The 13717-nt window shown below is 35.3% G+C and overlaps 1 protein-coding gene across 1 annotated transcript in view; it reads right to left on the bottom strand.

Moving 5' to 3' along the window:
* Positions 1–4612: 4612 nt before the first annotated feature.
* LOC130081174 (centrosomal protein of 95 kDa-like) overlaps positions 4613–13717 on the bottom strand; it is a 239192-nt gene continuing 230087 nt past the window's right edge. Inside the window, exon 20 of the mRNA XM_056246135.1 lies at positions 4613–5749. Within this exon, the coding sequence (XP_056102110.1) occupies positions 5582–5749 (168 nt within the window). The 3' untranslated portion in view covers positions 4613–5581. The remainder of the gene's footprint in view (positions 5750–13717) is intronic.

Raw genomic sequence — 13717 nt, 5'->3', positions numbered from 1 at the left:
GTGACGAAACTTCAGATGATGCGAGGGTACCAGAGGCCTCTGGACAACAAGCGTCCGTGTGTGGCTGCAGCATCTTCAGCTGCATCCAGAAGTTCAAGAGGAAAGAACGGAAGAAAGAGACAGCCCAGCACTTTGTGGTAAACAAATAACGTGAAGCAAGTAAAGTAATGTTTAGTGAGATTTAAAAAATAGCATTTGAGGGCATTATTATTGTCTGATTACAGTCTGCATTATTAGCTGGTAGTGTAAATGTGCAATCAGAGCAACAATAGTATGGAGGAGAATTGCTGTATGTGAATTATTTTTGAATATAAAATCTGTAAGCTGGTAGTGTAAATGTGCAATCAGGGCAACAATAGAGTGGGTATGGAGGAGAATTGCTGTAAGCGAATGATCTTTTGAATAAAAAAGTCTGTAAGCTGGTAGTGTAAATGTGCAATCAGGGCAACAATAGAGTGGGTATGGAGGAGAATTGCTGTAAGCGAATGATCTTTTGAATAAAAAAATCTGTAAGCTGGTAGTGTAAATGTGCAATCAGGGCAACAATAGAGTGGGTATGGAGGAGAATTGCTGTATGTGAATTATTTTTGAATATAAAATCTGTAAGCTGGTAGTGTAAATGTGCAATCAGGGCAACAATAGAGTGGGTATGGAGGTAGATTGCTGTATGTGAATGATTGTTTGAATTTCAGATTTGAAAAGGCAATAATATTTATTTATGTGTAAGATAATCAGTTATGTTAGGTGTATTTCTAATCCTTTTTGTGTAATTCAACAGTGACGAAACTTCAGATGATGCGAGGGTACCAGAGGCCTCTGGACAACATGAAAGCGTCCGTGTGTGGCTGCAACATCTTCAGCTGCATCCAGAAGTTCAAGAGGAAAGAACGGAAGAAAGAGACAGGAGCTGACAGGACATCCCACCAAAAGCAAGGTTTTTGACCCTCCTTCTCATACTTTTTGTGGGTGTCACAGTCCCGTGCACATCACCAACGACAGCAGGGCAGGTAGACGCAAATGTAAGGTGTGCCACTGGAATTCTCCTGTGAAGTGTCACAACTGTGATGTAGCTTTCTGCTACCTCCCTAAAAGGAACTGCTTTATGGATTATCATGCACAGAACAACCTCCTAGTGTGACTTCATATTTAGTCCAACGAATGATAGCACTTTTGCAATAGGGACTGTGAGAGTATATGTACCGGGTGGACGAGTGGGCTTGACAAACCGTCCTTACCTGTGGTAAAACTCTCCTCTATGTGTGCTGGACACTTCTAGTGTGAATGACAACCTCCTGTGACTTTTTAGTCCAGTGCAGAATGGCTAATTTGCAATAGGGATTGTGAGAGTATATGTACCGGGTGAACGAACTACCAGCTAATTGACAAACCATCAACAGAACAGCACTGCCAAACTGTGCAATACTTTGTAAATAGTACATTTGTTTTATTTATTTATTCAAAAAAAAGTTGGGGGGGCTTTTGAGAAATGTGTATCACTGTTGATTGCACTGAACTAAGAAACAGTTGTTTGTAACTATATACAGATGTATAAATAAAAAAAGTTTTATTTGCTAAATAATGTGTCATTCTTAACCATTAAATGGATGGTAGTGAACAAATAAAAGACTTTGTTATATATACTTTTTATAAGCAAGTTGCCAAATGTCACTTTAGGGTCCTTTTTGAGCCTTTTCCAAAAATGCACATAACTGCATTTTTATAAACATTTAGGATGTAAACAATACACCAGAGAAAGTATATAAGTTGTGCTTTGTCGTATTGTAATAAGAAAATATATTGAAATGATCAAAAAAACTTGTTATAGCTCATGGTAAAAGTTGGTTACCAAGTGTCCCTTTGGAGTCTCCAAGTGGCCTTTTTGGGTAGGTGCCCTGACATGCGCTGAAATAAATGCTTGTAAAAAAATCATTTTTGCTTGTATAAACTTCAAATTTGAAACATACATTGTTAAGACCTATGGCTTTAGTTTGCTTGTGTTTCCAGGCCCGTATATTTTTGCCTTAAGCATTTTTCTTTTTCATAAATATTTATTATACAAAAACAAATTCTCGTCCATTGTTTTTGAGCTTATTTATCTCTCTATTAGTAATTGCTCAGAGCAATTTTAAGTCTTTCATAGTAAACTGCCAAGTGTCAGCTTTTAAATGATACCTTGGTTTTGTGTGTAGCCAAAAGGACTAGTTAGCAACAACCATTTTATTATGGGTATGTCATTTTGCACTCGATTGCCAAAACGTGGGGCGAGTAGTAAGGGGTTAACTGTACTCTGCTAGAGTGGGAAAGTTAAGAGATGTGTTGTAACATGTCAGATAACATGTAATTTATATGAGAGGAGGAGAAATAGTCGCACCCTAAACTAAAAACAATGTCTAATTGGTCAGAACTCCTCTAAAGTGTTGGAAAAACATCTGAGTTTAAAAACTCAGTAAGAACCCATCTAACTACTCTCGTCTCACTGACTTTTCTTTCTTCACTTAGTTTATTTTCTTTGCCGTTGAGAGTCTCGCTTTCTAAGTTAAGTTTTTGCCACAAAGCTTCAGTCAATGACTCTATAGTCTTTGTGTAACCAGTCCTACTCGACCCTCTCGAGCGGGATTTGAAGCGAGGTCTCCGGCGTGGGAGGTGGGCGAGCTAACAAGCTGAAGACCACAGCCTCTAGCGCACCTCTTGAGGCCAGGAGAGTGAGGTTTACATACACAGCTCTTACTGGCCTATATCCGTTACACTTGCCTGCTTCAAACTTTATCCACGTCCATGAGACTCCATTTCCATTCATCGTCCAACACACCAGAACGTGATTGACTTCCCAAAACACGACGAGACCTCGAGCGAATCAACGAACCTGGGAGACCACTTTTCAGCAAAGGAGAGAATCCCACAGAAACGCCACAGAAGAGAATCCCCATCAAAGACATAAACAACAAAAGAAAGTAATACCTCTAGATTTTAGCTGAACTGGTGCATTGATATTAAATTTAAAGGGACATTGTGTAGGAATTTCTCCCATGTAGCGGTGAATTTTTTTTTGCATTCAAACGAATTGTGCTCTCCAGCGCCTCGCTTTTTCAAATGCGTGTTGCATCTACGGTAGCCGTTATGTACCAAAGAGCTATGACAGGATGTCTTCTAATAGCACTTCGTCGAGTTTTCCTTCGGGTGAACATGTTGGAAGAACAATCATATGCTCTATTAAAATATATTCTTATCGAATTTCTAAGTTACAAAAAGTAAACTTACAAACCTCGTTTTTAGCGCCTTCTCTACTTAACTCAATAGCTGCTATTCATCAAAGAGCCTGTTTAACTTTTAACTATAAATGTTCTACTGTCTATAATAAAGTACACAACCAAGCAATGAAAAAAAGCTTGTAATTAAGACTGTAACATTGACTTACCTTTCGAGAAGAAAGCCGGCAACTTCAGCGTCTCTTTTGAAATCTTTCTCCTGCATTAAAGCTATCCCGACATTAACTCTTGTTTTTTTGTAATCTCCGGTCACGTTTCCTTTTACGTTCTATTTTGGAATTTATATATGGTTCGCCATTAAAAATAACAGTGCAATGCAGCCTTTTAAACTTGCCGGGGCAGTGACAAGCACCTCTCACTGCTGCTCCTCCGTTTCTGCTGCTTTCAGTTAACGTTACGTGACGCTGGCTCTGAACGAAAACGCGTTGTGGAAACGCGTTGGCCTAGTACTTTTTGTCCCTCTATGCTATTATACTTTTTCAAGATGGCGGAACTACATGGAAGCCTCCGTTGACCTACCCGTCCTATGCATATAAAGATAATAAATTTTTTGTTTACGAGGATAAGTCCGATAATTGGCAGAGGTATTTGTACACCATTGAGGACATATTTATGAATATAAATATTGATTTTAGATAATAAAATACCTTAAAAAAGTACACATTGTCCCTTTAATAACTGCACCTAAGAAACGATAGAAGGGTTAAATTAATGATTGATGGTTCGTTCGGGTCAGATCTTATAAAGTGCACATATTGTTAGAAACTTGTCAATTCATAATTTCACTCTCTTAAAAAAAAAAAGCACATATTGCTAGAAACTTGTGAATTCATAATTTCACTCTCTTCGATTTTTCCCTCACTTTATTTCTGCAACTTTCTGCGTGTATTTATGTTAGATATTAGTTTTATGTGTTAGAATAATCAAAGTCTTGTTTGTATTTAAAGAGAAGTGTCTTGTGTTGTGCTTATGAATTTAATGTCTTAAACTGCCGATCTTGTTACTGTGCTAAAAAATAGTGGTTTCATTATAATTTGGATATTAATATCCACTAAAGAGTTGATATTTACAGCCTCTTCAATTGAGCGCTGGACAATTAATTTGTTCGGCCGTAACATAAGTGCTTCTTTCAAAATTCCCTATAAATTATTAATAATTCCATTTGAGAAATTGACCTTGAGAAGAAATTGAGAAGTTTCTCTTACATATTATTACTGAAATCTTAATAATTAGTTACACTACTAGTTACTGCAAAAAGTAATATTACTGTAATGAATTACTAGTAACGCATTACTGTCCAACACTAGATGTCTGAGACAGAATTTTTTCAAGAATCCCCAAATCAGTTATTTGATCCAAATACATTTTATTGATCATAATTTATTCTAAATATTTCCTTTTTGGGCTAATATTTCCCTTTACATCAGAGATTGATTGTTTGAATCTAAATTCAGAAAACATGAGATTTAATTATTAAGTCATGGCATGAATTTACAGGAAATTAACAATTACCATTGCACACCTGCAGGTAACTGATGAACAAAAAAAGTTAAAAATCTAAAAAACAAAGGGAAATCCCGCACACCATCAATACTAGCAAAAACAGTGCTAGATGGACTTGGATAATCAAACATCCAAGCATAATTCTATATCATAATTCAGCAATATGGCATATGCCTGATGAAGGTCATGAGACCGAAATGTTGCTAATAAATATTTTGTGAAACTTTTTGCAAGTATTGATAGTGTGCGGCATTTCCTTTTTTTTTATTTTTATGAATTTACAGTAAAAAGATATTCAAGAACAATTCAACATTTAGTTTGATGTAAATACCAAAACAATCATGATTAGTGTTATTACAAGACACTAGTTCACACACTAACTCGGGAAGCACATTTAAGGTGAAAGGTTTCTCAAGATTAGGGTCAATAAATTGAAAGACTATATCAGCAGTGAAAGTGTAACTAAAAAGTTTAGCAAGAAAAGCAAGACTGCAAATGTTGTCCTATAGACAAGTTTAAAGTCCAAAAAACCTTCCATTATAAACTGATCAAAGCTGATACTGACTTCTGTCTGACTTGATGCCAGTATTCAGGTGCAACATTAGGTGTTCTTAAAAAAAAATACAAAAAACAAAGCAACAATATTACAGTAATGTTAATGTTTTACAAGAACAATGCAAGTACATCTCAAATTGTTTACACATTAAATTTCATCTACTTTTTTTAAGGTACCTTTCTAAAGATTAGTATGTAAGAGAGATGCATTGGGAATCAGTATCCATCACAGCTTAATTGGCTAGCGATCACTGCAGTCATCTGGTAGTGTACTGGAAAGATGCCATCTGTACATGTTTCCGTAAGCGTTCCACTTCCAAGTCTCTGAAATAATTATTTTCGTCATTCTGAATAATGATCTTCTGCAGCTCGCCAATCTCTTTCTCCATTTTATTCCTTAACTCTCTTTTCATTTTCTGCAGAGCCTGTTGGAAATGCATATGTTTAGAACAAATTATTTAGGAAGAATACATTTACTGATTGATGAATTAAAAATGATTAAAGTCAGCATAATTTGCAAGCAGTATAACAAATACTACCATTCCCATACATGCCTTATAACAAAAAATCTCATATATATATATATATATGATATTTTATATTGGATCACACACACACACACACACAAAGACAAAATGATTAGCCCCCTATGATTTTTTTTTTTCAACACAGCATTTCTATTTAGAAAACTTGGAGTGTTTATAATACAAATAGAAAAAAAAATTATAACCAAGAATAAAAAAGTCTACGGGTCAAAATTAGCCCTCTGATGTTAATAGTCAATAGTGTGTCGCTTTTGCTTGATAACAGCCTTTAGTGGGATGGAGTCTGGTCTTCAGTGTGCCCCACAGATTTTCTATTGGATTCAAGTCTGGGCTTTGTGCAGGCCCTCATTTGGAGGTAGTTCTTCACCAGAAGTGAGGTATGCTTTGGGTCTTTATCATGCTGGAAGACAAAACGTCGACCCAAACCAAGTTTTGTTGCAGATTGCCTGAGGTTGTCTTTAAAAATGTTCTCGTAGTCTTCCTTTTTCATGATTGCTTCGACCCTGACAAGATTCCCAGTTCCAATTGCACTGAAACATCCCCACAGCATTATACTCCCAACGCTGTATTTTACTGTGGGAACGGTGTTCTTTGGGTTGAGCGCCTCTCCCTTCTTTCTCCAAACATAGGCAACATCTCTATGGCAAAAGAGCTCTAGTTTTGTCTCATCTGACCAAAGGACATGTTTCCAGTTTGCATCATTTTTCTCCAGGTTGTCCGTGGCAAACTTCAATCTAGCTTGGAGGCATCTCAAGAAATGGAGTTTTTCTTGGTCGCAGTCCATTCCTGTGCAGGGCTCTAGTTGACCGTCTTTATTGAGACATCAATCTCAGACTTGGCTAAATCATTCACTAGTGTCTTGGCAGTTGTTCTTGGGTCTTTAGAAACCTCTCTCACTAGTTTTCTTTTAAAGTTTTAGAAGTCTTTCACTTCCTGCCTAGGGCAGTCTGCTTCTCCACTATGTGGATCTCTTCAAACGTCTTGATAATACTTCTCACGGCAGTTCTTGACACCTGAAAACGCTTTGATAAACGTTTATATCTTTCTCCTCCTCTGTGAGCATTAACAATTATTTTTCTCAAGTCTAAACTAATTCTTTTGTCTTTGCCATGATGGCAGTACAAATTATTTTACTAGCTGTTTCGCAAGATACTAATCCTAAACTTAAAGAGCAATTTAAAGGCATACAGGATTATTTAGGTTTATTTAGATTATTTAGGCTAATAATACTGAGCAGTTTTTTAATTTTTATTTTTTTTAATTCCAGGCAAATTTAAATAAATAAGGCTTTCTCTAAAATATAACAAGAAATACTGTGTTAAAATTCCCTTGCTCTGTTAAACATCACTTGGGAAATATTTTAAAAATAATTGAAATTTCATAGGGGGGCTAATAATTTTGTCTTCAACTGTATACACACACACACACTATATATATATATATATATATATATATATACACACACACATACGTACATATATATACACACACACACACACACACACACACAGTTTTAATCAAAATTATTAAACGGCCATTGCAAATTAGGTTTATTGGCCAAATTCACTAGCCTGGGTTTCCCCATACTACCTTGCCCTGCTAGGTAGTCTGGATACCATGGACCAAATTTTTGCCTCATCTAGGGAACCAATCACAGAACGGGGAGGGAGCAGCAAGACGATGACGACGTCTATGCGACACACCGAAGCAGTTTGTTTATACCTATGGATCCAACATGGCAGCAGACGCGAAGTTACCTTTCGATGCAGCCTTACGGCCGTTTCACACCGCAAGCGTGAGCGGCACTTGAGCAGCGCATCAGCGTAACTACATCGTCACTGCAGCTGCAGACGCGCGAGAGTATTCACACTGGAAGCGTTTGTACAGTGTCACAGCAGCGGCTCCAAAGCCATTCGAGCAAAGACATTTACAAAGACAACTATACATTTGTTTTTAGAAGTTGGTCATTTATAACATTGATAGTCTTGAAAGTTTGTAATGGGGAGGTGTACAACATTCGCATATAAATGTTAAACAACTAAACAACCCAGAAAATGGCTCCAATCTATTAGTTTTAGTCATACTTTCTATATGTTTACAAGACTGCAACTCCACGGATAAAAAACAAAACGCACAAATAAATCACACACTCGGGTTTGATTTGGGTTGTGCTATGTAGCTGTCTGTGTGTTACATAAACTAAAAGAATGTTTATATATAATGTTTTCTGGCTAGTTTACTTTAGTTTTTTTTTAATATAATACACAACTTTCACCCAAACTGAATAATTAAAAACAAGTTTTTACCGGGTAGCCTAAATCTTCTATAAATATTTTTGAGTCTTTATTTTCTTTTATTTGCCTACTCAAGTTCTTGTTAACTCACTAGACATGCTTATTCTGTGCATTTTGGGCACTTTTTAATCATATTTATTTTTGTCCATCAAAAGTGTGCTTTCACTTTAATTTAGCGTGAGCAGAGTAGCAAAAACAGATTCGACCCCGCTTCCCTGCTGCTCACGCGACGCTCCTGCTCGACGCTCACGCGCTGCTCCTGCTCCCGGTGTGAATGTACTCATTGATTAACATGCACGCCGAAAAAAATACGCGCCGCTCACGCATGCGGTGTGAAACAGCCGTTAGAAACCATCGTGTACACATAAATCTCTGACCCATCGTCTTCTTCCTCATCTAATTTCTGTCGCTCTACATACGTCATCTGGTATAATTGAAACGATTAGCTATGAGCTATGTACAGGCGCATTTGATAGACATTCTTAGCACCCAATAAACGGCTCTGGGCATTCGTAAACCACGCCTCAAATACGAGAAAATGAACATGTGGTTCCCAGACCCAAGTCTTAATGAGACTTGGGTCTGACGTTAGCCAGGCTACAAATTTACAGACTTTCAGCTGTTTGCAATGAACAAATAAAAGTAAAGTAATTGAAATTGCTCAACACAATGAATGTTTCAAGTGCTTTCCCTAAATTCAACTGAAAATGCAACTTTTATTGACTTCTGTAGTCTCAGTCTCATTATTCAATTCCTTCATGGCAAGCCTCTTTAGTACTTTGTAGAACACCCTTTTGCTTTCATGACCTGCTGCAAACAAGATGTAAAGCCAGACACCAGCTTCTGGCAGCGTTCCTGAGGAATTGTAGCCCATTTCTCATGAGCAATGGCCTCCAGTTCAGAAATGCAGTTCATGGATTTGCGTGCCGCAACCGCCTTCTTCAAATCCCACCAAAGATTTTCTATGGGCTTCAAGTCAGGTGACTGTGATGGCCACTGTAGAATCTTCCAGGACTTCCACTGCAACCAAGCCTTGGTGGAATATGAGGTATGTTTGGGATCATTGTCATATTGGAAGGTCCAATGATGCCCAAGCTTCAGCTTCCTCACAGACGGAATGACGTTTTCTCCTAGGATATTGTGATACTTCAATTAATGCTGCAGGTTTCCACTGCCAGAAGATGCAAAGCAGCACCAGAACATCATTGAGCCACCACCATGCTTAAAGGGATAGTTCACCCAAAAATGAAAATTAGCCCATGATTTACTCACCCTCAAGTCATCCTAGGTGTATATGACATTCTTCTTTCAGACGAATACTATCGGAGTTATAAAAAAATGTCCTGGGTCTTCCAAGCTTTATAATGGCAGTGAATGGCCATTTCTGTTTTGAAGTCCATAAAAGTGCATTGTCCATAATAAAAGTGCTCCACACGGCTCCGGGGGGTTAATAAAGGCCGTCTGAAGAGAAGCCATGGGTTTTTGTAGGAAAAATACCCATATTTATAACTTTATAATCTAAAATAACTAACTTCCGCCAGACGACCGTATACTACGCAAGTCAACTTGTGCCACAAGAGTAACCCGTGACGCATGTATGACGTAGGATGTAGGAGTATCGTAAGCTTAGACGCCTCTCGTGTTTTAAACAAATAGAGCTGTGCAACAAACTGAAGCTCCTCTTCTCTTATATTATAGAAATATATAGAAATCCTCCGACATCTCTCTTCAATTCTAATTCGCGACCAGTGTTTTGTTTTGCTCTTTCCTCTGAACTTCCATGTTCGTCATTACGTTGTGCGTCGGGTCAGGGGTTAGTCTTCCACCGTAAATCGATGGGTACGGCCATCTGTCGGAAGCCAGTATTTATAGTTTATAAAGTTTTAAATATGGGTATTTTCCTTACACAAACGCATGGCTTCGCTTCAGAAGGTCTTTATTAACCCCCCGAGGCCGTGTGGAGCAATTTTATGATGGACAGATTATGGACTTCAAAACAGAAATGGCCATTCACTGCCATTATAAAGCTTGGAAGAGCCAGGATATTTTTTAATATAATTCCGATTGTATTCGTCTGAAAGAAAAGTCATATACACCTGGGATGACTTCAGGGTGAGTAAATAATGGGCTAATTTTCATTTTTGGGTGAACTATCCCTTTAACTGTAGGCAGTGTTCTTTTCAGCGTATGCTTCATTCTTCATCCTCCACAGAACAGAATAGAACAGAATCCCAAAACTTCTTATTTATATAATTTTGAGTATATTGGAGCCAAACTTTTCTTGTGGTTTTGGACCAGTAGTGCTGTACGTCTTGGAGTTCTGGCATGGAAACCTTCTGCATTTAGTATGTGCTTACTGCAGAAACTTTAACCTCAGTGCCTGTTGCCACCAGTGTCTTTTGCAGTCACTCAGGGTTTTTTTCTAAACCTGCCTTCTCAGAAATCTGGTTGAAGCCATTGATAGCTTGCTTTTTCTGCCCCATTCATTTCTTTAACTCTGAACTTGCGAACTATGCTTCCAACGGTATCTCTAGGAACATTAAGTGACCTCTATCTTTTTGTATCCTGTTCCTTGTTTGTGAAGGGCGATGATCTATTCTCTTAACTTTTTGGACCATTCTTTTGACTAAGTTGCATTTTCAATTGAATTTGGGGAAACCACTTGAAACATTCGTTGTGTTGAGCCATTTCAATTACTTTTGTTTAATTTGTTCATTGCAAACAGCCGAAAGTCTGTAAATTTTTAAATAAACCTGATTTGCAATGGGGGTGGAATAATCTTGATTACAACTGTACATACATGTGTATGTTAGGGTTGCCACCCGTCCCGTAAAATACGGGATTCTGTATTTTACATATGTCCACACATAGTTGAATAAACACCTGGATTTTACAGTGTGGAGAATACTAATAGTAAATATAAAGAAATCAATGTTACAACAAGTTTTAGAGATGGTAATTTGTGTGTGATTTCTGGCTATCTCCTACGATCTCCTGTTTTTTTCCATTGTGGATTTATTGATTAAAACAGAGAGGCAGAGGTTTTTTTCTACTCCCGCGTCATACTCTTGTATACGGTCACCGTGACAGTAACGGGTTAAGAATTGGCTAAAAAGTGATAACTGGTTTCAGACAGAATGACTGCTCAAGGCACACATACAAAATGATTTCTTTAGAAATAAAAATGTAACATAAAAGGTGTTCTGTTGAAAGTTCACATACTTGTTATGTTTTATTGTTGAGATGTCATGTCTTGAAATCATTTAAATATGTCCCTTATTTTGCCACATTTAAGGTGGCAACCCTAGTATATGTATGTATATATACGGATATTATATATACATAAATAGTATACAGTACCTATCAACATTTTTTTAATGATTTTGAAAAAAAGTATCTTATCCTCACAGAGGCTGCATTTATTTAATACAAAATGCAAATGCAAAAACAGTAATATTACAAGACATACAGACATTTTACAATTTAAATTAATTGTTTTCCATTTTAATAAATTTTCATTTTATTTATTTCGGAGATGACAAATCTGAATTTTCAGCAGCCATTACTCTCAGTCCTCACTGTCACATGATCCTTCAGAAATCGTTCCAATATGCTAATTTGCTGCTAAAGAAACATTTATTATTATCATTATCAATATTGAAAACAGTTTTTGCGGCTTCAGATTTTGGAAACAATGATACAATTTAAACACTTGTGGTAAGATAAAAAAAAGGTGAGAAATTAATACTTTTATTCATCAAGGATGCATTAAATTGATCAAAAATGATACTGAAGACATTTATAATGTTACAAAAGATTTCTATTTAATAAATGCTTTAATAAATGTAATAAATACATTTAATACATGCAAATACATGCTGTTCATTGAACTTTCTATTCATCAAAGAATCCTGAAAAATGTAGCACCATTTTCACAAAAATGTTAAGCAGAACAACTGCTTTCAAAATTGATAATAATAATAACTAGATTATAAAGTTCGTCGAGACAAACTTTAAGTTGGCTTGTGAAAGTTTGGACCAGAAAGTTAAGAAGTTTAAAGTAGTTTAAAGTTTTAAATAGTTTAAAGTTTGAAAAGAAAGATTAGTTAGAAAGGAAGAAAGAAAAAAAAGAATAGTTAGAAAGAAAGAAAGATTAGTTAGAAAGAAAGAAAGAAAGAAAGAGCGAACGAAAGAAATATTAGTTAGAAAGAAAAAAGAAAGAAGATTATTTAGAAAGAAAGAAAAGTTAGAAAGAAAGAAAGATTAGAAAGAAAAAAAGAAAAAAGAAAGATTAGTTAGGAAGAAAGATTAGTTAAAAAGAAAAAAGAAAGATTAGTTAGAAAGAAAGAAAGAAAAGTTAAAGAAAGAAAGAAAAGTTAGAAAGAAAAAAGAAAGAAAAGTTAGAAAGAAAGAAAGAATAGTTAGAAAGAAAGAAAGATTAGTTAGAAATAAAGAAAAATGAAAAAGATTACGTAGAAAGATTAGGTAGAAAGAAATAATAAATAGTTAGAAAGAAAGAATAGTTAGAAAGAAAGAAGATTAGTTAGAAAGAAAAATAAAAAATAGTTCGAAAAAAGAAAGAAAGATTAGTTAGAAAGAAAGAAGAATAATTAGGAAGAAAGAATAGTTAAAAAGAAAGAATAGTTAAAAAGAAAGAAAGAATAGTTAGAAAGAATGAAAGAAAAGTTAGAAAGAAAGAATAGTTAGAAAGAAAGAATAGTTAGAAAGAAAGAATAGTTAGAAAGAAAGAAAATAAAGAATTAGAAAGGAATAGTTAAAAAGGAAAAAAGAATAGTTAGAAAGAAAGAATAAATAGTTAGAAAGAAAGAATAGTTAGAAATAAATAAAGAAGATTAGTTAGAAAGAAAGAGAAAGAAAGATTAGTTAGAAAGAAAGATCAGAAAGAAAGAATAGTTAGTTATAAAGAAAGATTAGTTAGAAAGAAAGATTACTTAGAAAGAAAGAAAAACATTAGGTAGAAAGAAAGATTTGTTAGAAAGAAAGAAAAAAGAAAGATTAGGATGAAAGAAAGATTAGTTTGAAAGAAAGAAAAAATAAAAGGATTAGGATGAAAGAAAGATTAATTAGAAAGAAAAAGAGAAAAAAGAAAGAGGTAGAAAAAAATAAAAAATAAAGATTAGGTAGAAAGAAAGAAAGATTAGTTAGAAAGAAAGAAAAGTTAGAAAGAAAGAATAGTAAGAAAGAAAGAAGATTAGTTAGAAAGAAAGATAAAGAAAGAATAGTTAGAAAGAAAGATAAAGAAAGAATAGTTAGAAAAAAAGAAAGATTAGTTAGAAAGAAAGATTAGTTAGAAATAAAGAAAGAATAGTTAGTTATAAAGAAAGATTAGTTAGAAAGAAAGATTGGTAACACTTTACAATAAGGTTCCATTAGTTAACATTAGTTAATGCATTAGTTAACATGAACTAACCATGAACAACATCTCTGTTCAGCATTAGTTCATATTTGTTAGCGTTAACTCACACATGTACTAATGTACCATGTTACCCTAAATGTAAAAATACTGTTGTGTACCTTATCAACACTCTTTCAT

Source organism: Rhinichthys klamathensis, unplaced genomic scaffold (assembly GCF_029890125.1).
Source record: "Rhinichthys klamathensis goyatoka isolate OS25496 unplaced genomic scaffold, OSU_Roscu_1.1 h1tg000036l_1, whole genome shotgun sequence".
NCBI classification, from domain to species: domain Eukaryota; kingdom Metazoa; phylum Chordata; class Actinopteri; order Cypriniformes; family Leuciscidae; genus Rhinichthys; species Rhinichthys klamathensis.
The sequence above is the reverse complement of the archived record's forward strand: the minus strand, read 5'-3'. Positions and strand labels throughout refer to the sequence as shown.